Source organism: Hypanus sabinus, chromosome 17, assembly GCF_030144855.1.
Source record: "Hypanus sabinus isolate sHypSab1 chromosome 17, sHypSab1.hap1, whole genome shotgun sequence".
NCBI lineage: Eukaryota > Metazoa > Chordata > Chondrichthyes > Myliobatiformes > Dasyatidae > Hypanus > Hypanus sabinus.
Window position 1 is genome coordinate 6,635,291 of NC_082722.1, and position 26,883 is coordinate 6,662,173.

Sequence of the window (26,883 nt, forward strand, 5' to 3'; positions counted from 1 at the left end):
TCTCCATCTGAGGAGGATCAAGCGTCTAGCCAGGAGAGAGGCAAAGGATAATATTCAGCATTTGGTCTGACCCAGACATAAATCTGTCTTGCCCCAAAAACCGAACAGAGCAATTAAGGGGTTTGGTTCTAGGTGCTGATTCAGAATACACGATAACATAGTGAAAACATCTTTCCAGAATTTCTCCAAGCTGGGACAGAACCAGTACATATGGATGAGAGAGGCCACGCCCCTCTTGCATTTATCACAGAGCGGACTAATGCTAGGGTAGAATCGAGATAGTTTAGATTTAGACATATGGGCTCTATGAACAATCTTAAACTGTAAAAGGCAGTGGCGAGCACAAAGAGAGGTTGAGTTAACCGATTTGAGAACTGAATCCCAGCTCTCCTCAGATAAGGAGATATTTAAATCCTGCTCCCAGGCCATTTTGATTTTATCCATGGGGGCCCGTCGTAAGGCTGCTAGTTTATCTCGGATGATTGATATTAAGCCTTTACCTAGTGGATTCATGGAAAGAAATAGGTCCATAGCATTTTTCGCAGGCATTTCAGGGAAGTTAGGAATTAAAGGAGCAGTAAAGTGTCAGATTTGGAGATATCTGAAAAAATGAGCATTGGGCAGATTGAACTTAACAGAGAGCTGCTGAAAAGAAGCGAAGCGATTATCAATGAAAAGATCTTCAAAATGTCTAATGCCCTTCCTATACCAAACCTGGAATGCTGAATAGTATGTAAAAAAAAGTAGGTAAAAAAAGGTGATTATGAGCAACAGGGCTGGAAACGGAAAACCCCTGGAAACCATAGCATTTCCTGATCTGAGCCCATATACGCAAAGTGTGTCTAACAAGAGGATTAGCTATTGATCTGGGCAGACTACTAGGGAGTGCAGAGCCAAGAAGTGCAGAGATAGATAATTCTTTAGTGGAGCTCAGCTCCATCGCCACCCAGTTAGGGCACTCGGGTTGGCACAGTATGTTTCTACGTACCTGTGATATGTAAATAAACTTGGTTCTTGAACTGTGCCTGTCCCACGCATAACATATTCCGTTGCCCCCCGCAGCTGTCCATCTTCTTCGACATCCTGCTCTGCATGGCACGCCGAGTTGGCAGGGATGTCTTTGTGGACGGAGCGAGAAGAACCCTGCAGAGCAGTGAGATCACTCCCCCCAGCACGGATGGGGCGACCATGAGCAGTGCCCGGGCTGTGCTTTGGCAGGAGCTCAGAGGGGTTCCCGTCACTGCAGGTGAGTGGGATTCACGCATTTCAGAGCTCCACACTGAGCTGTCCGGAGAGGAATGCTGCCAGCTGGCTCATTCCAGGCTGCAGGATGGACTGAAGGTTGGTGGGGCGATGACCACAGTACAGGCTCCTTCTGCTGCTGAAGAAGCCCCTTAATTATCGTAGTAGCATGCTACCCCAGGGAGCCACATGAGTGGCAAGAGTTTTATTGGTTTCAAGAATGTAAAAGAACACTACTAAATGCATTGATCTGAATGTAAGAATGAAAAGGCATGGCGCAGTTTATCCTTGTAATTTTATATTATGAATAAAGTTTATTTTCATATTTTTAAAATGTTCAGCATTTACATGTAATTACTGCCACTGTAACAAAATCTTCTCCCCACTTATTTCCAAGTATTCAAGAATGGTCAGTGGCAATTGTGTCTGTTCTGCCCACATTGCTGAGTGCTGCCTCAGAGGGTACACGCTTACCTGAGACATCGACCTGCTGTGGGAATTTCCAGCCACTGTATTTATATTTGCTTTCACAATCTCACAGCATCTGCTTACTGCTGATGAGGTTCATGTGGAATAACTCTACTGTTTTGGACAGTGAATCTGCTTCACGGCGACACTGTCCTGATCTCAAGTATTGTACCTGTGGAGTTTGCTCTTTCCTGTGACTGCCTGGATTTCTCCTGGCTGTTCTACCTTCTTCCTGCACCACAAAAATGTGCGGGTTGCCCACTGTAAATTGTCCCTACTGACAGTAAATTCAGGTGTGGGGGCAGGAAAGTTGGGAATATAGGATGAGCATAAATAGGTGCTTGATTGTTGACACACAGCCGATGGGCCAAAGGCCCTACTGTTGAAGGGAATTTTGTGGGCAGTTAATGCACGGCCATCTTTTCAACCTCAGTGTTTGCTGAGAGAGGATCTTTGGCCAAGACTATATAATAAAATGGCCCACTATGCTTTCATTTCTAGCTTGTAAGGGCACACAAGGTATGAATGTAATATTTCCTTGACAGATATCATCTGTGACCATTCCGCCTTTCCTTAGTTCTCCATTGACACATTCTGGGTTACAATTTCTGAAGTGAGACTTCAATCTGTGACGTTGTGATTGGCGGTAACGCAAGACTTGCAATGGTGATGATGTCTGTTGTACTTTGCAGTCCTTGTGACCGATGGTGGTTATGACTACATGAGCCTGTCGCCTGATGATCATATACAAAACCTGACTCAGAGAGGGAGCATGTCTGACTGCTTCGTGAAGCGTAACATCGTGTTCTCTAAGCTGATGGTACGTTACCCATTGCTGCCTCTTTTCCCATATCACTCCCTCTCCTTTACATGCTGCTATTGCAGTAAGTAGTCCAGGTCCATAACGCAGTGCCACCTCCCCTGATCACTCAGTGAGGGAACGTGTGTCTAAACCTCAGGCCAGACAATATTTCATGCTGTATCAGTCAATTAAACCTAAAATGAAAAAAAAGAAAATCTGGAAACACTCAGCAGGTCAGACAACATCTGTGAAGAGGGAAACAAAGTCAAAGTTTTAGTTCCAACACACTTTGCTGGAACTGGAAGGGAGATAGAAGAAGCTCATTAAGGGAACCTCATACAGGGAGATTCTCTTCTCTCCTTCCCGGTTCTGATAAAGGATCCTCGACCTGAAACAGTAAAGCTGTTTCTCTCTCCACATGCGTGGCCCAACCTGCTGAGTATTTCCAACACTTTATGCTTTATTTTAGATTTTCAACATCTGCAGGTTTTTCTTCAGTTAACTAGTCCTGGTTTAATCTATAACTTAACTATATTTATCTGTGTTGTGATCCTTAGAAATAAAAATCTTTTGGTTTTAGTTAAAATTCAGTTGATCCAACACAAACAACATTTTCAGGTAGCATTTCCCATTTATGACTATGTTTGCTGAGACCTCCTGTTGACATGTAGTTTTATATAATTACTCAAATTCCTCATCATGTTATTACTCAAATTTAAGTCATTCCCTACAGCCTGATATGTAACATTGGAGGCAGTCCAAAGAAGGTTCACCAGGCTAATTACTGGGAAGAGAAGAGATGCTGGACGGATAAGTTCTGTATTCCTTGAAGTTTAACCAAACATATTTTCTTATTTCAATTTTTCCTGCTATTTGAGGAAAGGGGGGAAGTATGAGTGTGAGGGCAGCTTGTTGTTCTCGGTGTCGGATGTGGGAGGTCCTGGAGTCTCCTAGCCTCCCGGACGTCCACCTCTGTGCCAGGTGCGCCGAGCTGCAACTCCTAAGGGACCGTATTAGGGAACTGGAGCTGCAGCTCGATGACCTTCGTCTGGTCAGGGAGAGTGAGGAGTTGATAGAGAGGAGTTACAGGCAGGTGGTCACACTGGGGCCATGGGAGACAGACAAGTGGGTCACAGTCAGGAGAGGGAAGGGGAAGAGTCAGGTACTAGAGAGTACTCCTGTGGCTGTACCCCTTGACAATAAGTACTCCTGTTTGAGTACTGTTGGGAGGGACAGCCTAGCTGGGGGAAGCAACAGTGGCCGTGCCTCTGGCACAGAGTCCGGCCCTGTAGCTCAGAAGGGTAGGGAAAGGAAGAGGAAGGCAGTAGTAATAGGGGACTAGATAGTTGGGGGGTCAGATAGGCGACTCTGTGGACACGATCGGGAGACCCGGATGGTAGTTTGCCTCCCTGGTGCCAGGGTCCAAGATGTTTCTGATTGCGTCCAAGATATCCTGAAGTGGGAGGGTGAGGAGCCAGAGGCTGTGGTACATATAGGTACCAATGACATAGGTAGGAAAAGGGAAGTCCTGAAAGGAGAATATAGGGAGTTAGGAAGGGAGTTGAGAGGAAGGACCACACAGGTAGTCATGTCGGGATTACTGCCTGTGCCATGCGACATTGAGAGTAGGAATGGAATGAGGAGGAGATAAATGTGTGGCTGAGGGATTGGATCAGGGGCAGGGATTCAAATTTCTGGATCATTGGGACCTCTTTTGGGGCAGGTGTGACCTGTATAAAAAGGACGGGTTACACTTGAATCCTAGGGAGACCAATATCCTGGAGGAAAGGTTTACTAGAGCTGTTAGGGAGGGTTTAAACTAATTTGGCAGGGGGATGGGAACCGGAATGATGGAGTGGAGGAGAGGGAAAACAGAAATAGATCTAAGGTAGTGAGCAGTAAGGATGTCAGGAAGGACAGGCAGGTGATGGAGCAAATCTGCAGCCACTGGGATGAGTTGCAGGGCAATCAATGCAAAAAGTACCAAATACTGGACTTAAGGTGTTATACTTAAATGCACACAGCATAAGGAATAAGGTGGATGATTTTGTTGTACAGTTACAGATTGGCAGGTATGATATTGTGGCCATCACTGAGACGTAGCTAAAGGATGCATGTCTCTGGGAGCTGAACGTCCAAGGATACACGATGTATCGTAAGGATAGGCAGGTAGGTAGAGGGGGTGGCGTGGCTTTATTGGTAAGAAATTATGTTAAATCATTAGAAAGAGGTGACATAGGATCGGATGGTGCAGAATCTTTATGGGTTGAGCTAAGACATTATAAGGGTAAAAGGACCCTGATGGCAGTTATCTACAGGCCTCCAAACAGCTGCAGTGATGTGGACTACAAATTACAACAGGAAATAGAAAAGGCTTGCCAGAAGGGCAGTGTTATGATAATTGTGGGGATTTTAACACGCGAGTGGATTGGGAAAATCAGGCCGGCACTGGATTGCAAGAGAGAGAATTTGTAGAATGTCTCCAAGATGGCTTTTTAGAACAGCTTGTTGTTGAGCCCACTAGGGGATCGGCTGTACTGGATTGGGTATTGTGTAATGAACCAGAGGTGATTAGAGAGATAGAAGTGAAGGAACCCTTAGGAGGCAGTGATCACAACACGATCAAGTTCACAGTGAAATTTGAGAAAGAGAAGCCGAAATCTGATGTGTCGGTATTTCAGTGGAGTAAAGGAAATTACAGTGGCATGAGAGAGGAACTGGCCAAGGTTGACTGGAAAGGGACACTAGTGGGAAGGACGGCAGAGCAGCAGTGGCTGGAGTTTATGCGAAAAGCGAGGAAGGTGCAAGACAGATATATTCCAAAGAAGAAGAAATTTTCGAATGGAAAAAGGATGTAACCGTGGCTGACAAGAGAAGTCAAAGCCAAAGTAAAAGCAAAGCAGAGGGCATACAAAGAAGCAAAAATTAGTGGGAAGTCAGAGGATTGGGAAGTTTTTAAAAGCTTTACAAAAGGAAACTAAGAAGGTCATTAAGAGGGAAAAGATGAACTATGAAAGGAAGCTAGCAAATAATATCAAAGAGGATACTAAAAGCTTTTTCAAGTATATAAAGAGTAAAAGACAAATTCAAGTCTACTCAATGATTTGTACTTTAAGGAACAAATTTAAAAAGAAATTGGTCTCTACTTAGAATTTAATGATAATGGAGAGGTTTCACCTCCCATTTTATGGGATACTCTGAAGCCTGTTTTAAGAGGGAAAATTATAGTGATATCTTCATATAAGAAAAAAATACGGAATAAAACATTAGAGGAATTACAAAATAGGCTGAAGGAACTAGAGAAAAATCACAAATTGAATTTGGCACAGGATACATTAGGGGAAATTAAAAGAATTAGGAATGACATTAATAGTTTGGCTACGCAAGAAATCAGGAAAAATTTAATGTTTCTGAGACAGAGACATTATGAAAGTGGATCAAAGTCTATGAAAATACTGGCGTGGAAACTGAAAAAAAAATAGCAGAAAATACAATTCATAGAATTAGGGATCCAAGAACAAAAATGATTAAAAAAAAACTAAGTGAAATTCAAGAAGCTTTTGAAGTGTTTTACAAAACTCTATATTCCAAAGTTCCAGGGGGAAGCATAACCCAAATTGACACCTTGAATTCTCTAGAGTTACCCACTTTAAGTGAAGAACAAAATAGAACGATGACTGCTGACATAACTGAAGTTTAATTAAAAGCTGCAATTAGTAGGCTTAAATTAAGCAAGTCACCAGGATCAGATGGGTATACGGCAGAGTGGTACAAAGAATTTAAAAATGAGTTAATTCCTGTTTTACTCCCCACACTGAACTGGGCTCTAAAAAAGGCACAAATGCCACCCAGTTGGAAGGAAGCGATAATCTCAGCTATACCGAAAGAAGGCAAGGATAAAATGGAATGTGGGTCATTTAGACCAATATCCGTTCTTAATGTAGATTATAGATTATTTACCTCCATCATGGCCAAACGATTAGAGGAGTTTCTACCCATACTGATACGTAATGATCAGACAGGTTTTATACGACAACGCCAGACACAAGACAATATACGAAGGACACATTATGGATCATATACAAAAAAATAAAATTGAAGGAATAGTGATAAGTGTGGACGCTGAAAAGGCATTTGATTCGGTTAATTGGAATTTTCTTTACAGAGTTTTACATAGATTTGGTTTCCAAGACACAATTACTAAAACTATACTGACAACCCTACTGCTAGGATTAAAATCAATGGATATTTATCAAATAGTCTTACCCTAGAAAGGGGCATGAGACAGGGTTGTGCATGGTCACCTCTACTCTTTGCATTATATCTGGAACCATTAGCTCAATACATGAAAATGAAAAAAATGAAAAAATGATATCTTCAGACAAAATGAAGATATCAGGGGAATTACTATTAAAAGGACAAAGCATAAATTGGCTTGTTATGTGGATGACATTTTGATCTAACTAGGGCAACCAACATACTCTTTACCTAAATTGATGCAATCCTTTGAACAATATGGTCAATTTTCAGGATACAAGATCAACCTAGATAAAACCCAATTACTTTCATATAACTATAGCACACCAAGAGAAATTGAAAGTAGATATCCCTGGGCATGGCGCACAGAGTCTTTCAAATATTTCGGCATCATTATGCCAAAAGATTTGGCAAAATTATCAGAATGTAATTATCAGCCTTTATATAAAAAGCATTAAGGAAGATGTGGGAAGATGGAACCTGATTCCTTTTTTTCAGTCTCAGTTCAAGGATTGAGTCTATTAAAATGAATATACTGCCCAGACTGTTATATCTCTTTCAGACCCTACCAATAGAGATTAATCAAAATCAATTCAATGAATGGAACAAGATGCTATCAAGGTATATTTGGCAGGGTAAAAGGCCTAGGATTTGTCTCAAAACTTTGCAATTAGCAAAGGAAAAGGGGGGGATGGGGCCTACCTTCTCTTAGAGATTATTATTCTGCAGCACAGTTGAGAACTGTGATATGTTGGTGCAACCCATCGTATGACGCTCAATGGAAAAACATTGAGGAGTGGGTACTTCCCATCCCCATACAAGCAATTTTGACTGATAACGACCTGCAAAGGTACATAAATACTATTGATAACCCATGGGTGAAATTGACTCTTAAAATATGGAAAACTACTATAAAAGAATATAACCTAGAGGGAGATATTACAATTTTTAAATGGTGTGCATATGACTCGGATTTTACACCAAATAAATTGGATGCTAGATTTAAGGACTGGACAGCTAAAGGAATAACAGTTCTTTGCTACATAATGAAAGAAGGAACACTGGTCAGTTTTGAAATGCTTAAAGAGAAACACTTCTTAGAAAAACAAGATTTTTATCAGTATTTACAGATGCGACAATATGTTAATAAGACGTTTAAAAATGTAACCAAGGCAAATACATGCTTGATAGAGCTATTTAGAAAAGCATATAATTCAGGTAATGGTAGTAGAATCATTTCAAGCATGTATAAGGGGTTGTCAGATCTTAAAACACATTCGACTTCATACATTAAAACAAAATGGGAGAAGGAAGGAGGGATAATTATATCTGAGGAAGAATGGACAACAATATGGAGGTATCAATGGAAGTGTACCAGTTCACAGAAATGGAGGGAGTTTGGATGGAAAAACTTGATAAGATATTTTATTACACCCTCTCAGAAATCCCATTATGATAGTAACCTCCCTATTTGCTGGAGAAATTGTGGAAATCAAAATGCAAATCATTATCATATTTTTTGGGACTGCCCTGTTATCAAAAACTATTGGAGGGGGATACACAATGCCCTACAAGACATCTTTAAATGTGAAATACCCTTAGAGAGTAAGACCATATATTTTGGATGATGGTTGAAAAGAGATAAATATTTAATGAATATACTCTTGGTAGCTGGTAAAAATGGTTACCAGGAAATGGTTATCACAGGAGAGCCCAACTTTAAATGCATGGATGGAAATTACAATGGACATTTACAAAATGGAGAAGATAACAGCATCTGTTAATCATAAACTGGAACAATTTGATTCATACTGGGAAAAATGGTTTAACTACATAATGCCTCACAGGCCTGATTTTATTCTCACAAATCAATGAATCTGTTGTAAAAAAAAGATTACTCCCTACTTGTACATAGTTCTTACCTTTTGCTTGTTTTTTCTTTCCACTCTTTTCTATGAGTGTATACCTCAAATAAATACTTTGTGGAGATTTGTGATATATATGATTATATGTACAATGTCTGAAATACATCTTATGAAAATGTTTGTTTGATGATGAACTTACATAAAAAAAGAAATGACCAAAAAAAGAGTAAAAGACAGGTGAGAGTAGATATAGGACTGATAGAAAATTATGCTGGAGAAATTGTAATGGGAAATAAAGAGATGGCGGAGGAACTGAACAAGTATTTTGCATCAGTCTTCACTGAGGAAGACATCAGCAATATACCGGATACTCAAGGGTGTCAGGGAAGAGAAGTGTGCGCAGTCACAATTACGACAGAGAAAGTACTCAGGAAGCTGAATAGTCTAAGGGTAGATAAATCTCCTGGACCAGGTGGAATGCACCCTCGTGTTCTGAAGGAAGTAGCAGTGGAGATTGCAGAGGCATTAGCAATGATCTTTCAAAAGTCAATAGATTCTGGCCTGGTTCCGGATGACTGGAAGATTGCAGATGTCACTCTGCTATTTAAGAAGGGGGCAAGGAAGCAAAGAGGAAATTATAGACCCGTTAGCTTGACATTGGTGGTTGGAAAATTGTTGGAGTCGATTGTCAAGGATGAGGTTACGGAGTACCTGGAGGCATATGACAAGATAGGCAGAACTCAGCATGGTTTCCTTAAAGGAAAATCCTGCCTGACAATCCTAGTGCAATTTTTTGAGGAAATTACAAGTAGGCTAGACAAGGGAGATGCAGTGGATGTTGTGTATTTGGATTTTCAGAAGGCCTTTGACAAGGTGTCGCACATGAGGCTGCTAAACAAGACAAGAGCCCATGGAATTATGGGAAAGTTACATACATGGATAGAGCGTTGGCTGATTGGCAAGAAACAGAGAATGGGAATAAAGGGATCCCATTCTGGTTGGCTGCCAGTTACCAGTGGTGTTCCACAGGGGTCCGTGTTGGGGCCGCTTCTTTTCATGTAGTATATCAATGATTTGGATTATGGAATAGATGGCTTTGTGGCTAAGTTTGTTGATGATACAAAGACAGGTGGAGGGGCTGGTAGTGCAGAGTCTGCAGAGAGACTTGAATAGATTGGGGGAATGGGCAAAGAAGTGGCAAATGAATTACGATATCAGAAAGTGTATGGTCATGCACTTTGGTAGAAGAAATAAATGGGCAGACTATTATTTAAATGGGGAGAGAATTCAAAGTTCTGAAATGCAATGGGACTTGGGAGTCCTCGTGCAGGATACCCTTAAGGTTAATCTCCAGGTTGAGTCGATGGTGAAGAAGGCAAATGTAATGTTGGCGTTCATTTCTAGAGGAATAGAGTATAGGAGCAGGGATGTGATGTTGAGGCTCTATAAAGCACTGGTAAGACCTCACTTGGAATACTGTGTGCAGTTTTGGGCTCCTTATTTAAGAACAGATGTGCTGACATTGGAGAAGTTTAAGAGAAGATTCACTAGAATGATTCTGGGAATGAGAGAGTTAACATATGAGGAACGTTTGACCGCTCTTGGACTGTACTCCTTGGAGTTTAGAAGAATGAGGGGGGACCTCATAGAGACATTTCTAATGTTGAAAGGCATGGACAGAGTGGATGTGGCAAAGTTGTTTCCCATGGTGGGGGAGTCTAGTATGAGAGGACATGACTTGAGGATTGCAGGGCACCCATTCAGAACAGAGATGCAAAAACATTTTTTTTAGCCAGAGGGTGGTGAATCTATGGAATTCGTTGCCACGGGCGGCAGTGGAGGCCAGGTCATTGGGTGTATGTAAGGCAGAGATTGATAGGTATCTGAGTAGTCAGGGCATCAAAGGTTATGATGAGAAGGCAGGGGAATGGGACTAAAGGGAAGATTGGATCAGCTCATGATGAAATGGCGGAGCAGACTTGATGGAGCGAATGGCTGACTTCTGCTCCATTATATGTGACCTTAATGCGACTTGATAGTGTAGATGCTGAGATGTTTTTGCTTGTGGGAGAATCACAAACAGCGGGACATAGTCAAAAGTAAGGAGCTTGTCCTTTAGACTGAGGTGGACAGAATTTTTTCTCTCAGTGGATGGTGAGTTTTTCTCTCTCCCTTAGTGTGGTGGATATCGGATCATTAGATATATTTAAGGTAGATTTGGATAAACTTTGAAAAATCATGAGGAATTGGCACAGAAGAGGCCTGCATAGATCAGCCAAGATCATGTTAAATGAGAGGGCAAACTTGAGGGGCTGAATGACATACTCTTCTTTCTGTTTCCTTGTGTTCTTATCTATTAGAAGTATTTCCTGTTTAGTCCTAAACGTTACATGTGTGCTATTCTACCTGTTTCAAGCCTGCATCAGAGTAGTTGGCCTCTCTATGTACCCCAGCAAGCTGCTTTCCCAATAGCTCCCTTCTGGAAAGCACTATAGGGCTATTAAAACATAGACCACGTCAGTTTGTTCCCTCCACAGGCGGTTAATCTGATCAATCAGTTAGCCTCCATCAGGACCCCCTCTATCCATTACCTGTCACTGCGCTTTTAGCCACAGTACATGCTGGTATTTATGCACAGTTTATTCTAAATCTGTACTTTACACTCTATTTTTATATAATTCTTTGTTCATTATGAATGCTGTTTTTGTTGCATCTCATGCTAACACACCACAGCAAATTCCCAGCACATGTAAGCGTATATGACCAACAAAACTGATCCTTGATTCTCGACCTTGGTAATTTAAAGTGGTTTAATCTTTCAGTTTTGCATATTGGAGGATTACAGACTGTTTCTACACACTATTTAATCAGTTCAGTCTTTCTTTATTCATTGATGGGACTTGGACAGTTCTGGGCTCTGGAACTGAGGAAGCTAGGATTGCAGGTGCATTGTCCACTGAAAATGGTGTCACATGTAGACAGGATGGTGGTGAGCCCACACACTTGGAGTATTGCATACAGTTTTGATTGCCTTATGATAGGAAAGATGTAGAAACTTTAGAGAGCACACAGAAAAGATTTACCAGGATGCCTCCTGGATTAGAGAGCATGTCTTACGAGGATAAGTTGAGCAAGCTAGGGTTTTTCCTTTTGGAGCAAAGAAGGATGAGAGACAACTTGATAGAGTTGTATAAAATAAGATGCACCATTAGAGTGGACAGCCAGCACGGTTTTCCCAAGGCAGTAATGGCTAATAGCTGAGAATATGAGTGGAGGTTAGGGGAAATGTTAGATGTAGTTTTTTTAATACATTGGGTGGAAAGAAAATGACTTTTGGTGGGTCACATATAGACAAAGACCACAGATCACTTTCTCTGAAAGATGTTAGTGAACAAGTTGGGATTTTCACAACCGTCTGGTATTTTCATGACTTAAGTTACAGACTAGTTTTTAACTTCCACTTTTCTCATAAGGGACGTGTGTTGCTTTGGATTTCTATTATCTGCAGGATCTCTTGTCTTTAGCTTTTAACTTCCACTTTTATTGAATTACTGGGATTCATTTCCTGAAGTGTCTTGGTGGGATTTGAACTCGTATCTCTGGGTGAACGGTCCTGAAGTCTGCTGCCATTCTTGCAATTTAACTACCACCCATGTATAAGTTAGAATGTAATTTTGGACATTTTCCCATCTCCAAGGCTAACATACATTTTCTGTAATTAATGCCAATCAAATCACATTACAAAACTCCAAATGGGATTTGATTCAATCAAGAATATGCTTCACCTTACTTGAGATTAGAGAGCAATATTCCATTAGTATTTTTGACCACAGTGCTCTTAAGTCATTGGCATCCAAGTCCCATTAGTTCTCCACATCCTTGTCTCGCATAGTTCCTAATTAAAATCCAGTTTCTCTATCTTGAATCCAAAGTGGATGACCTCACAAGTTTTTCCATACACAACATTTAGCATGTTTTAACTGAGCTGATTGTGCATCTTTCTCCTACCAAACACAGTCAGTCTGCTAATTTGGCACCATTTTCCACATTTGGATACAACACTCTATTTCTTCCCTCCAATTTTATTGGCATCCAAACTAAAAAGAAGAAAGCTCAATACTAATCGGTCAGAGGATGTTCAGTCCCTGTACACTTCTATCCCATATCAAGAAGGCCACACCACTTCTTTCTTGACAAAAGAACCAACCAATTTTTCTCAATCGCCACCTGCCTCCATCTAGCAGAACTGGTCCTCACTCTTGATAATTTTTCCTTCAGTTCCTTCCACCTTCTCCAGACTTGAGGGACAGCCATGGGCACTCGTGTGAACCCCAGCTATGGCTGCAACTTCGTTGGCTACGTAAATCAGACCATGTTCTAAGCTTTCTCTGCTAATACTCCCCAAATCTTCCGTGCTACATTGACGACTGCATTGCTGCTGCTTTATGAACCCATGCTAAGCTCGTCAATTTCATCAACTTTGCCTCTAATTTCATCCTGCTTTTAAATTCATTTACAGACGCTTCCCTCCCCTTTCTTGGTCTCCATCTCTATCTCTGGAGTCAAGCTGTCCACCAACATCTTTTGGAAACCTGCTGATTCTCATGGTTATCTTGACTGTACCTCTTCCCACTCTATCACCTGTAAAAATGCCATTCCCTTTTCTCAGTTTCTTGCCTCTGCTGCATCTGTTCCCAGGATGTGGCTTTCCTTTCCAGAACATCGAAGATGTCTTTCTTCTTTGAAGAAAGCGTTTCCGTCCCTCCACTATGGATGCTGCCCTCACCCGCATTTCCACCATTCAGAGCCCCAAACAGTCCTTCCAAGTGAGGCAATGCTTCAGCTGTGAATCTGCTGGGGCATCTGTTATATCTGGTGCTCCCAAAGCGACTTCCTGTACATTGGTGAGACCCGTTATAAGTTGGGGGACCACTTTGTTGAGCACCTCCACACCATCTGCCAAAAGTGGAGCTTCCCAGCGACCATACATTTTAATTCTCATTCCCATTCCTGCTCTGACGTGTCAATCCATGGCCTCCTCTTGTGCCAAGGTGAGGCCACACTCTGGGGGAGGAGCAACACCTTATATTCCATCAGGGTAGCCACCAATCCAATGGCAAGAATATCGCTTCCTCTTTCCAGTAAAAAAGAATCCCTTCCTCTCCACTTCCCTATTACCTCTTCTCACTTCCTATTTCTTCCCTCCTATGGTCTACTCCTGTCCTATCAGTTTCCTTCCTCTCCAGTCCTTGACCTTTCCCATCCACCTGTCATCACCCACCTTCCAGCTAGCCTCCCCCAACCTTTTTGATCCAGCTGTCTCAGGCTTGAAGAGGGCTCTCCCCCTGAAACATTGACTGTTCATTCATTTTCATAGCTGCTGCCTGACCTGCTGAGCTCCTCCACCACTCTGTGGGTGTTGCTTGAGAGAAACAGCCTACCTCTCAGGGAATACGTCAATCAATTAGTTATGCATCAATATGGTGTTTTAGCTGAAAATCTCATTAACAATGACTTTTGAAAGCACTAGAATATCATCAGAGTAGATTTGATGGGCCAAATGGCCTAATTCTGCTCCTATATCTCATTGTCTATATCTCAGTGGCCACTTTATTAGGTACAGCTGAACCCCAGCGTGTTAGTGCAATAACTAACCAGCCAATCACTTGGCAGCAACTCGATGCATAAGAGCGTGCAGTCACGGTCAAGAGGTTCAGACCAAACATCAGAACGGGGAAGAAATGTGATCTGTGACTCTGACAATGGAATGATTGTTGGTGCCAGGGTGGTTTAAGTATCTCAGAAACATCTGATTTCCCGGGATTTTTATGCACAACAGTCTCTAGATTTTATAGAGAATGATGCGAGGATCAGACAAAATGCATACAGTGAGCGGCAGCTCTGTAAGTGAAAATGGCTTGTTAATGAGAGAGGTCCAAGGAGAATGGGCAGACTGGTTCAAGCTGATATTAAAGTGATTGGCCTTATGATCATCCCAAGGGGTACAGGTCTTGCCTAGGTACTGTTGATATGGAAGCAAAATTGTTTTAAATACTCCAGGGTCAGAAATCTAGAACAGCTGGTTGGAAGTAGTCAACAAGTCAGAGGTCTGAAATACAAAATTGTTCCCCATTTTATTTCTGCCACCCAGCCTCCTTCCCTGCTTAAAATTATGTCAGCAAGTGATGATCAAATTTTGTTTTGATTGATACATCAGCTTCCAATTACAGTGAACTCGAGAGTTTACACAGATCCTCGTGGAAGTCATGGATGTCCTGTGCCTGCCACTTCAAAGTTATAAACCTCAAGCTCTCTCAAATCTCATCAGCCATTGTTGTTAGAAATGAGGGGAAGTCTTAAAGGCTGAGTTATTCTACATTTGAATAGCCACCAAAATTCTCCACCCATCCCTGTTTAGGCCTTGAATTGTGGAATTGTCTCCTGAACTCATTCTCATTTTATGGAGGCCAAGTCCGTGCGTATATTTAAGGTGGAAGTTGATCGTTTCCTGATCGGTCAGGGCATCAGAGGATAGTATCTGGGATCAGCCAGATTCTGGGAGTGGCAGAACAGACTCAATTCAGCTCCCGTGTCTCTCCTCCTTCAAACCTGTATCGTAGAGCCGCTGGTAAGTTAACAACTTCCACAACACATGTCAGTAATAATAAACCTGATTCTAATTCTGAATTGATCTTTCAGTGATCTTCCTTTCATCATTTTATTTTGCTCTGTGTAAAATTCTGTCTCCTTCAGCAAAAGCTTTTGGAGAATTTTGCAGCGCTAGATAAATGGAAGTGTATTTACCGCTAAGTTCAAATGGAATATGGTTTTGATTGTGTAGATTAAAGCTGTTGGTTTCACTGTGAGACAAAGTAGAGATGAGGCTTATCTTCTAACTCAACTTTGTTTTAAAGCACCCTGCTCTGCTGGACCAGGAATGTTCTATCATCAACAGCCTCCTAGAAGGAGAGATCCGAGTGGAAGCAAATAGTGTTGTCCAACACTGCCACCTGCAGGTAATGCCTGGGCTCACACCGGGTATTCCGGTCTGTTTCTTCCCCAGTCCCCCAGTGGGGGATGTACTAAATTTACACATGCTAAGAAATTGCATTACATAGGACAAGGTTTTGCCAAATGCAGGGTGACAACCCAAAGGTCATCTCTTCCCTGCACAGTTCCTGTGTTTACTTTTTGCTCCAGATTCCAACATCTACAGACGAAAAAAATTGAAGTTAATTTAATTGCAGGCACTACGTGAGTCAAGAGTGTATGCGCCACGAGTCTGCCATTTTAACACATGCAGGACCATTAATGTGCTCACTAGTGTCAATGGCTTACTACACAAGAGTCTTTCCCATAAAGTTCATTCATATGTACCATTCTCACTCAACAGCAGAATCAGAAATTAAAAAGGAGCTCAGTACTGGGCTGATAGCTAAAGTACTTGTAGGTTCACCCTCCCCCCACAACCATCCCAGTGCTCCACACAGGTCAGTGGTCCTTACCCAAGCTCCCACCACCCACAACCAGCATTCACTCTACCAGATCACCAAACCTCATTCCCAACTACCAAACCTACTAACTTCTCACCAACTAACTAATAATCTTACCCCCGACCACCGGGTACTGACCCTGATCAAAAGCCCAGTACCATACCACAGGTGACACCAAACGTCCAGCACCAATGTAGCATTCCCACATTCACTAAAACTCTTTGCGCTGGTAGCTGGGCATCAAAATGAGGCTGATGTGAAGATGGTGAGCTTGACTTAATTTCTGAAGGACATCCCTTTTTCTCTGTGTTGGTTTGCCAGGGGACCATTCATTTAGGGTCCGATTGTCTTCTGTCAGGGGTGGATCTTCTGTCATCACCTGTGCTGCAACGATACCTGCTCCGTGATGTCATCCTCCAGGGTCACCACATTACACTGAGGGGCCTGAAAATGAAGACATTCACCATTGTGGGACGTCTGGATGACCTGCAGGTATGGTAAACGATCCTTGTCTATCAGCTTTATCACCTTGAGCAGAAACCTTCATTGTGTGCAAGTGGATAATCTCCTTCTTTTTCCATCGATACTCAGCATCAGACAGAGTCCGGAACATAGCTTGGTCAGGTGTAAACTTTTCTTGTTGTTTGTTTATTTAGATACATAGCACATTAACAGTCCCTTCCGACCCACGACACTGCACCCACAGTTACACCCCTGTGACGAATTACAGATTAACCCGTATGTTTTTGGAGTATGGGAAGAAGCTGGAGCACCCAGAGGAAACCCATAGGGTCATGGGGAGAATGTACAAACTCCTTACAGACAGCAGGGACTGAACCGCCACACTGCCATGCTGCTCTCTACCTTTTTCAGTAACCCAGCTTAGCCACGGTCTCACGATGTGGCTCACGGCTGCAGCAAAGGTGGGGCCTCTAACTTCTGCCATCCTGCGATCACTTTAGTGCCGGCTTGTATTGCTCCATGAATATCCGGACTGGCATTAATCCGAGAGCCTTTCCAGTCAGCTGAGACCAATCCTCCAAAGCACCTGGCGAAGGTTTGGAAGGCTTTCCATGCCATGAGTTGTGATCAAAGAAGCTGAAGGCAGAGCAGGGGGGCAAAGCTTATCTCTAGTATATTTAAGGTAGTTTAGGGGTTTGTAGGAGGTAGGTTCTTTACACAGAAAGTGGTGAGTACATGGAACTGCCTGTCGGGGTGATGGTAGAGGCAGATAGGTGCATTGATGATTGAAAAATGGTGATCTACACAGGAGGAAAGAATTAGATTAATCTTGGAGTAGATTAAAAGGTCAACACAAGAACATGGTCTGAAGGACCTGTACAGTGCTGTAATGTTCTATATTCTGTGTTTGAAGCACATATCTCACAGATCCCACTTCCCTTCGTGTCAAAATATTGTTGCTTATTCTCACGCACAATGGACTGGTCAGTGCTGGGAATGTAGTGGTGTATTCACAGTCCATTAATGGGTGAACTGACTCCTGAAGCAAGTGTTTAACAGAGGATGTCGTGAGTTGCACATCCCCCTGAGCTGTGTTAGACCTTGACTGTTATTTTTGAGAACTTGCTGGATTTGTGCAACAATTTCTTACTGAACTTGTTCAAAATATTTGGGCTGATAATTAACAATGCTGTCCTAACATTAAATATGAAGGGCATATCAATCTCCCTCTTCAGACCAGAAAGGTTACAGTGTCATCAGATTTTTATAAGAAGTAGTCGCTTGTATATGTATTTTACAGTAATTTCAACATGTTCCACAATTCTGTCCCTCATCCACACTCCACATCACGCAGTTCCTGCGGTGTCCTGAAGTCCATTGAATTTACTTGGTGACAGACCTCCAAAGATTCACGAGCCTTCACTCTTACATCCAAACTGATGAAATATATCAATGCCTGCCTCAGAGCAACTTGGATCTGCTTCAGTTGCCCACCAGAGCAACAGGGTCACTCAACCCTGGAACACTGGGTAGCAAAGCTGCATGCATCAGGGAGATCTTTATCAGCTACAGCTCAACATTTAACAACATTATCCCCTCAAAACTAATCAGTAAACTCCAAGACCTGGGCCTCAATGCCTCCTTGTGCAATTGGATCCTGGATTTCCTCACTTGCAGACCCCAGTCAGGCAAGAACATCTCCTTCATGATCTCCATCAGCACAGGTGCACCACCCTCTGTTCTGCCCTTTACAGTTATGACTGAGAGGTTAGGCACAGCTCCAATACCATATTTCAGTTTGTTGATGATTTCACTGCTGTTGGCTGAATCAAAGGTGATGAATGAAAACCTGGCTGAGTGGTGCCACAGCAACAACCTCTCTCTCGATGTCAGCAAGACCAAGGGAGCTGATAATTGACTTCAGGAGAAGAAAACTAGAGGTTCATGAGCCAGTCCTCAGTGTGGAGAGAGTCAACAAGTAAATTCCTTGGAGTTACTATTTTGGAGGGCCTGTCCTAGGTCCAGCTTCTAAGGGCAATTGTGAAGAGAGTACAGTAGTGTCTCTACTTCCTCAGAAGCTCTCAAAAATTCAGCATGACATCTAAAACTTTGACAAAATTCTATAAGATGTGTGGTGGAGAGTATATTGACTGGCTGCATCACAGCCTGGTATGGAAACACCAATGCCCTCGAATAGAAAATCCTACAAAAAGTATTGGATATGGCCCAGTCCTTCAAGGGTAAAGCCCTCCCCCCCCCCAACCATTGAGCACATCTACGCAAAACACTCGCAGGAAAGCAGAATCCATCATCAGGTACCCCCACCACACAGGTCATCCTCTCCTTTCGCTGCTGCCATCAGGTAGAAGGTTCAAGAGCCTCAGGGCTGACACCCTGGTTCAGGAACAGTTATTACCCCTCAACCATCAGGCTCTTAAATCAACCACTCAACTTCACTTGTCCCATCAGTGAACTGTTCAGATAACCCATAGACTCTCTTTCAAGGAATCTTCTTCTCAATACTTGCTGTTTATTTATTATCATTATTATTTCTTTCTTTTTGTATTTGCACAGTATGTTAGCTTTTGCACAGTGGCTGAATGCCCAAGTTAGTGTGGTCTTTCATTGATTTTGTTATGGTTATATGGATTTATTGAGTGTGGCCGAAAGAAAATGAATCTCAGAGTTGTGTATGGTGACATATATAAATGTACTTTGAACTACTGTTGGCAGACAAGGAGGCGTACAGCACTGAGGTAGATCAGCTGGTAGAGTGGTGTCGCAGCAACAACCTTGCACTCAATATCAGTAAGGCCAAGAAATTGTGGACTTCAGAAAGGGGAAGTCGAGGGAAGTCCTCATTGAGGGATTAGCAGTGCAAAAGATGAACAGTTTCAAGCTCCCAGGTGTCAATATCTCCTGGAATGAACATATTGATGCAATTACAAAGAAGGCACAATAGTGGCTATATTTATATTTATACCGTCTGGTATAGGAGAGCTGTTACACAGGATTGGAGAAAAGCTGCAGTAATTTGCAAACTCAGCCAGCTCCATCATGAGCATTCACCTCCAGCAATGAGGACGTCTTTGAAAACACAGCACCCATTGTTAAAGATCCCCTCAACAAGGGCAAGCTCTTTTCTCATTGCATCCATCAAGGAGGAGGTACAGGAGCAAAGACATGTTTTAGGAACAGCTTCTTGCCCTCTGCCATCCCCTGCTCAGAGTTTTGTGTCCTGGGACTTACTGTCATTCTGAGTGCTTATTGCTTACTTTTACTGTGTACATAATTCTTTGTCTCTTCCTATACATTGGGTGTTTGTCGGTCTTTTTTTATGAGTTCTCTTGGGTTTCTTGTTTTGTGGCTGCCTGCAAAGAGATGAATTTCAAGGTTGCATAATTTATATGTACTTTGATAATAAAGGTACTGTGAACTTTGAAAGTGTGAGAGGTCAGAGGAGAATGGCCGGACTGTTTCAAGCTGACAGGAAGGCAACAGTAATGCAAATGACCACACACTACAACAGTGGTGTGCAAAAGAACATCTCTGTATGCACAACATGCCAAACATTAAAGTAGACGGCTATAGCAGCTGGAGACCACAAACATACACTCAGTGGACACTTTATTAGGAACAGGAGATACTTAATAAAGTGGCCATCGAGTTTATGTCCTACCCTGATAACACCTCATTGTCTGAATGAAATTCCATTTGCCATTTATCAGCCCATTTTTCCAGCTGATCTAGATCACGCGGCAAGTCTTCCTTGCTGTCCACTATGCACCCCCCCCCCCCCCATCTTGGAGGCATCCGCAAGTTTGCTGATACAATTTACCATATTTATCTTCCAAATCATTTATAAGATGACAAACAGTAACGGACCCTGTACTGATCCCTAGGGCACGCCACCAGTCACAGGCCTCCAGTCAGAGAGGCAACCACCTACTACCACTCTCTGGCTTCTCCTGAAAACACAATATTGAATCCAATTTACTACTTTACAGTAAATAACCTTCTGGACTAGCCCCTCATGCAGGACTTTGTCAAATACCTCGTTAACGTCCATGTAGGCAACACCCATTCCATTCCTTCATCAACTTTCCTGGTATTCTCTTCAAAAGGTTTTATAAAATTGGTTAGATACGACCTACCACACATAAAGCTATGTTGGCTTTTGCTAATCAGCTCCTATCTATTAAAGTACTTATATATCCAGTCCCTTCCAATAATTTACCCATAAACCTCTAATTATTTTCCAATAATTTACTCACTATTTACATCAGGCTGCAGCTTATTCTTAGAGCCTTTCTCGAACAACGGAACAACATTACTATCCTGTAGTCCTCTGACACCTCACCCGTGTATTAGAATATTTTAGATATCTCTGCCATACCTCTGCAATTTTTGCCTCAGCCTCCCGCAAGATCCAAAGAGACACCCTATCAGACCATGGAGACCGATCCACCTTAATTCACCTCAAAACAACAAGTACATCCTCTTTTGTAATCTGTATACCATCCATAACCTCACTTCTCTTTTGTCTCAGTGTCTGTCTCCCAAGTAAATGCATTTGCAAAAACCCCATTTCAAGTCAAGTCACTTTATTGTCATTCGACCATAACTGCTGGTACAGTACATAGTAAAAATGAGACAACACTTTTCAGGACCATGGTGTTACATGACACAGTACAAAAAACTAGACTGAACTATGTTAATAACAACAGAGAAAACAACTACAGTAGACTACAGACCTACCCAGGACTGCATAAAGTGCACAAAACACTGCAGGCATTACAATACTAAACAGGACATTAGGGCAGTAAGTTGGTGTCAGTCCAGACTCTGGGTATTGAGGAATCTGATAGCTTGGGGGAAGAAACTGTTACAGTCTGGTCGTGAGAGCTCGAATGTTTCAGTGCCTTTTCCCAGACGGCAGGAGGGAGAAGAGTTTGTATGAGGGGTGCGTGGGGTCCTTCATAATTCTGTTTGCTTTGCGATGCAGCATGTAGTGTAAATGTCCGTAATGGTGGGAAGAGAGACCCCGATGATCTTCTCAGCTGATCTCACTATCCGTTGCAGGGTCTTGCGATCCGAGACGGTGCAATTTCCGTACCAGGCAGTGATGCAGCTGCTCAGGACGCTCTCAATACAACCACTGTAGATTTCAGATCTTCTGCATCTCTTGCAGCTCCATAGATGACCATGTTAATCTTCAAGTCCCTTGCTGTCCTTTTGCTCTAAATATATAGAGTCTCTTGGGATTCTCATTCACGTCGTCTGCCAGAACAACCTCTCTTAGGCCTCCTGATTTCCTTCTTAAGTGTTTGCTTGTGTATGTTATGGTCCAGCACTTCGTTTGTTCCTTGCTGCCAACACCTGCTATGCATCTCCTCTTCTTCTTAACCAGGGCCTCAGTATCCATTGAAAACCAAGGTTTCCTAAACCTGTTAGCCTTGCCTTGCCTTGCCTTGCATTCTAACAGGAACATACAAACTCCATTCTTAAATTTTCATTTTAGCGGTCCTTCCACTCACCAACACACCTTTGCCAGAAAACAACCTGTCCCAATCCACATCTGCTAGTTGCTTTCTGATGCCATCAAGGTAAAATCTCAACCCCAAGACCAATTCCATCCTTCATCTTGAAACTAGTGGAATTATGGTCATTGGATCAAAAATGTTTCCCCACACACACTTCTGTCACCTGCCTGCCTGTCTCATTCCCTAATGGGAGATCCAGTATCACACTTTCTCCTTGAAACTTCTGCATATTGATTAAGGAAACTTCCCTAAACATATTTGACAAACTCTATCCATCCAGTTCTTTTACAATATAGGAGTCCTAGTCAATATATGGAAAGTGAAAATCACTTGGTTTCACAGCTTCATTTTACTTGGCAATTGTCTGCTATGTCTCCACAAATGTACTCCTCTATATTCTGTGAACTGTTGGGTGGTCAATAATATAATATTGTTTATGGTTATCCCCATCATTCTTCAGTTCCACCCATATAGCCTTAATAAATGAGCCCTCCAATCTGACCTGTCTGAGGACTGCTGTGACACTTTCTCTGTCTAGGAATGCCACTACTCCCCATTTAATCCCTCCCCTTCTATTGTATCTAAAACCACAGAACCCCAGAATACTGAGCTGGCCATCCTGTCTCCTTCAAACAACCCTCTCCAGTGGTTACAATGTCACTTGCTGATCCCTGCTCTTGGATCATCTGCCTTAGCTACACTACTCCTTGCATGGAAGTAGATGTGACACGGCACAGTAATCCCAGCATGCTCATCCTTTCAGTCCTGTCTTTGTACGTGTATCTATTTTCCCCACTACTCACTGGCACTCTGTTTCCATCCCTTGAACTGTTGTTTAAACACCACCACTGCTGAGCAGAGCCAACACACCTTCCCACTTGGATATCAGTCCTCCTCCAGTCCAAGTCCAAACTGTCCCGATTATATAGGTCTTACTGTCCATGGAAGAGAGCCTAATGCTCCAAAGATCTGAAGCTCTCCATCCTGCGCCATTTCCTTAGCCGTATGTTAAACTGTATTATCGTCCTATTTCCTAGCGGGTGACACAAGTAGCAAACGTGAGATCACCAGCCTAGAGTTCCTGTCTTTTAACGTCACCCATCTCCCTAAATTCACTTTGCAGCACTTTGTCATCCTTCCTGGCTATGTCTTTGGTACCAGCATGGACCACAAACTTCAGCTGCTCACCTCCCCCTCGGTCCAAGATATCTCTGGCCCTAGCACATGCCATCCAGGAATCTCATTCTCATCCACAGAACCTTCTGTTTATTCTCCTAACCAATGACTCTCCTCTCGCGACAGCTTGCCTCTTCTCCCCAATTCCCTTCTGAAATACAGAGCCAGTCACAGTGCCGGAGACTTGATTGCTGTGGCTTTCCTCTGCTAGGTCATCTTCAAAGTAGTATCCACAACAATATTGTTGTTATTGAGAGGAATGGCCACAGGCTGCCTATTCCTTTTCCCTCTCCTGATGGTCACCCAGTTACCTGTGTCCTGCACCTTGGGGTGTAATTGGCTCTCTGTATCTCTTGTCAGTCAGAGCTTCTGCCTCCCGAATGGTCCCGAGCTCATCCAGCTCCAGCTCCAGTTCCCTAACACCGTCTGTAAGATGCTGCACAGCATGCACTTCTTGCAGAAGTAGTTGTCTGGGACAGTGGAGCACACCTCACATCTGACAAGAGGAGCACTCCGCTGTCCTGCTTGTCATTCCCGCTGCTCTCAACTGTGCAAAAAGGAAGAAACTTGCCAGGTTTATCTTAGCCACCCCCTCTTCTTGCCGAAACCTCTCGAGCCAAACCACTCCCACTGAAACCTAACTGCTTGCCAGGTTTATCTTAGCCACCCCCTCTTCTTGCCGAAACCCCTCGAGCCAAACCACTCCCACTGAAACCTAACTGCTTGCCAGGTTTATCTTAGCCACCCCCTCTTCTTGCCGAAACCTCTCGAGCCAAACCACTCCCACTGAAACCTAACTGCTTGCCAGGTGCCTCATCACCTACGCAATTGTAAAATATCCAATCAGGTCCCGCTTGCTTTTTAAATCTTGTGCTTATTTAACCTCAGGACTTGAAAGCATCTAACATGCTGAGTACAAACCAGCCCTTTCTGAGTCTCCTGTGGTCGATCAAACCATTTTTAACAACACAATCTTCTTGTCTGTCTTATAGGTGCCTTTCAGCAGTAGCTCCTCAACCTTCCTGAATGTTCCGTGGTCCACCTTCTTTGAAAGGACTGGAATCAAGTAAGGCTGGCTGACATCATTCTTTGGAGGCAGTATCGTAGAATCAGAATCAGGTTCCACATCACCTGCATAAGTGGTTAACTTGGTAGCAGTATAATGGTAATACAGAAAAACCTGTGAATTGCAGTAAATGTATAATAGTTACATTAAATAGGTAGTGCAAAAACTAGAAATGAAAGAAGTGGAAGTGGTAGGATTACAGTTTCATACAGCACAGTGTGCCCTCCAGTACAAAAGACATACCTTTAGAGGGACGTACCGATTAGTTCACTTCCCTGCTATTGTCCTGCAGTTTCCTTTACAGGCAAGTAGCCTTTCTGTTTTGAATATTGGATGTGTCTGTGTGAGTGTGTGCCTGTGTATGTCTCTCTCTCTCTCTCTCTCTCTCTCTCTCTCTCGGTGTCTGTCTGTGTGCATGAGAGTGATGTGTGTGTCTATGTAGGTGTGTGCGTGTGTATGTGTGTGCGTGCATCCATATATGAGTGCCCGTGTGCGTGTGTGTATCTGTGTGTCTATGCATGTGTCTGAGTTTCTGTGCTTGTGTATGCGTGATTGTATGTGAGTGAGTGAGTGCGTGTGTGTGTTTGTGTGTCTGTCTGTCTGTGTGCTTATCTGTGTGTGTCAGTGTGTGCGTGATATGTGTGTGTGCCTCTCTCTCTCGCTCATCTCCCCCTCATTTTAAAGGTTCTTTTTCTATCTCTTTACTGGGTGGTTTGGCAGCCAGCATTTTGTCATCATCCAGTTCTCACTTTACAACTTTCGACACAGTATGTATGATTTTTGATAGCATTGATAGATTTATCACTGAAGCAGGATCCCCTTAAAAATTTGCCCTTAACGTTTTCCCAGCCATTTGCCTATGACAAGCACTGTACTGTGTTGGAACAGGGACGAGTACAGTGTTGGAAATATGATGTGTACTGTGCTGGAACAGGGATGTATATTATGCTGGAATGGGGATGTGTATTATGCTGGAATGGGGATGTGTACTGTGCTGGAACGGGGATGTGTATTATGCTGGAACGGGGATGTGTACTATGCTGGAACGGGGATGTGTATTATGCTGGAACGGGGATGTGTACTATGCTGGAATGGGGATGTGTACTGTGCTGGAATGGGGATGTGTACTGTGCTGGAACGGGGATGTGTACTGTGCTGGAACGGGGATGTGTATTATGCTGGAACGGGGATGTGTACTATGCTGGAATGGGGATGTGTACTGTGCTGGAATGGGGATGTGTACTGTGCTGGAATGGGGATGTGTACTGTGCTGGAATGGGGATGTGTATTATGCTGGAACGGGGATGTGTATTATGCTGGAACGGGGATGTGTATTATGCTGGAACGGGGATGGGTACTGTGCTGGAACAGGGATGTGTACTATGCTGGAATGGGGATGTGTACTATGCTGGAATGGGGATGTGTACTGTGCTGGAATGGGGATGTGTACTGTGCTGGAATGGGGATGTGTATTATGCTGGAATGGGGATGTGTACTATGCTGGAATGGGGATGTGTACTGTGCTGGAATGGGGATGTGTACTGTGCTGGAATGGGGATGTGTATTATGCTGGAACGGGGATGGGTACTGTGCTGGAACAGGGATGTGTACTATGCTGGAATGGGGATGTGTACTGTGCTGGAATGGGGATGTGTACTGTGCTGGAATGGGGATGTGTACTGTGCTGGAATGGGGATGTGTATTATGCTGGAATGGGGATGTGTACTATGCTGGAATGGGGATGTGTACTGTGCTGGAATGGGGATGTGTACTGTGCTGGAATGGGGATGTGTACTATGCTGGAATGGGGATGTGTACTGTGCTGGAATGGGGATGTGTACTGTGCTGGAATGGGGATGTGTACTGTGCTGGAATGGGGATGTGTATTATGCTGGAATGGGGATGTGTATTATGCTGGAATGGGGATGTGTACTGTGCTGGAATGGGGATGTGTACTGTGCTGGAATGGGGATGTGTACTGTGCTGGAATGGGGATGTGTATTATGCTGGAACGGGGATGGGTACTGTGCTGGAATGGAAGTTAGCACCTATCTTCATATTTTCTGCAAACTTTGCAACAAAGCCATCAATCCACAATGTAAATCATTGACGTATAAGGTAAACAGAATTGGTGAGTTGTGGCAATGAGGCATTCCGCCAGATATTTTTGACGCTTTTCTCAGGGAACCACCTCCATTGTATCCAGAGTCCCTGGTAAACAGCATCTGCAGGATATTCCGTGCCGACCACTGCCTGACAGACCTGTCTTTCACAGGAAGGAAGAGGTGTGGGCTCCCAGCCAAACAGAAAACAACCTCCTCAGTGCTCAGCTCTTCCCAGTCTTGCACGCGACCGAGCCTATTGGGATGGAGGACGTGTTGTGTCTGCTCGGACGGCCGAGCGGGCCGAATCTGAGGAGGTGGCAGTCTGCCTGGCGCCTGTCAATGAGGGAGATCCTGAACTGCCTGGACCAGGAAGCTGAGCTCGGCTGGAGGCAGCAGCTCTTCCT

General features: G+C 43.3%; 1 protein-coding gene across 2 annotated transcripts in view; it reads left to right on the plus strand.

Moving 5' to 3' along the window:
- Window positions 1-26,883, plus strand: part of LOC132406671 (L-fucose kinase) — a 359,123-nt gene that overhangs the window by 284,796 nt on the left and 47,444 nt on the right. For both annotated transcript variants that reach the window (XR_009516220.1, XM_059992500.1), the window contains exons 10-15: window positions 1,063-1,246; window positions 2,403-2,530; window positions 15,549-15,650; window positions 16,449-16,619; window positions 24,301-24,374; window positions 26,650-26,883. The exon at window positions 26,650-26,883 is cut by the window's right edge and continues 125 nt beyond it. Coding sequence is in view for 1 of the 2 variants with exons in the window: in XM_059992500.1 (XP_059848483.1) it covers window positions 1,063-1,246; window positions 2,403-2,530; window positions 15,549-15,650; window positions 16,449-16,619; window positions 24,301-24,374; window positions 26,650-26,883 (893 nt within the window). In the remaining variant the exon portion in view is untranslated. The remainder of the gene's footprint in view (window positions 1-1,062; window positions 1,247-2,402; window positions 2,531-15,548; window positions 15,651-16,448; window positions 16,620-24,300; window positions 24,375-26,649) is intronic.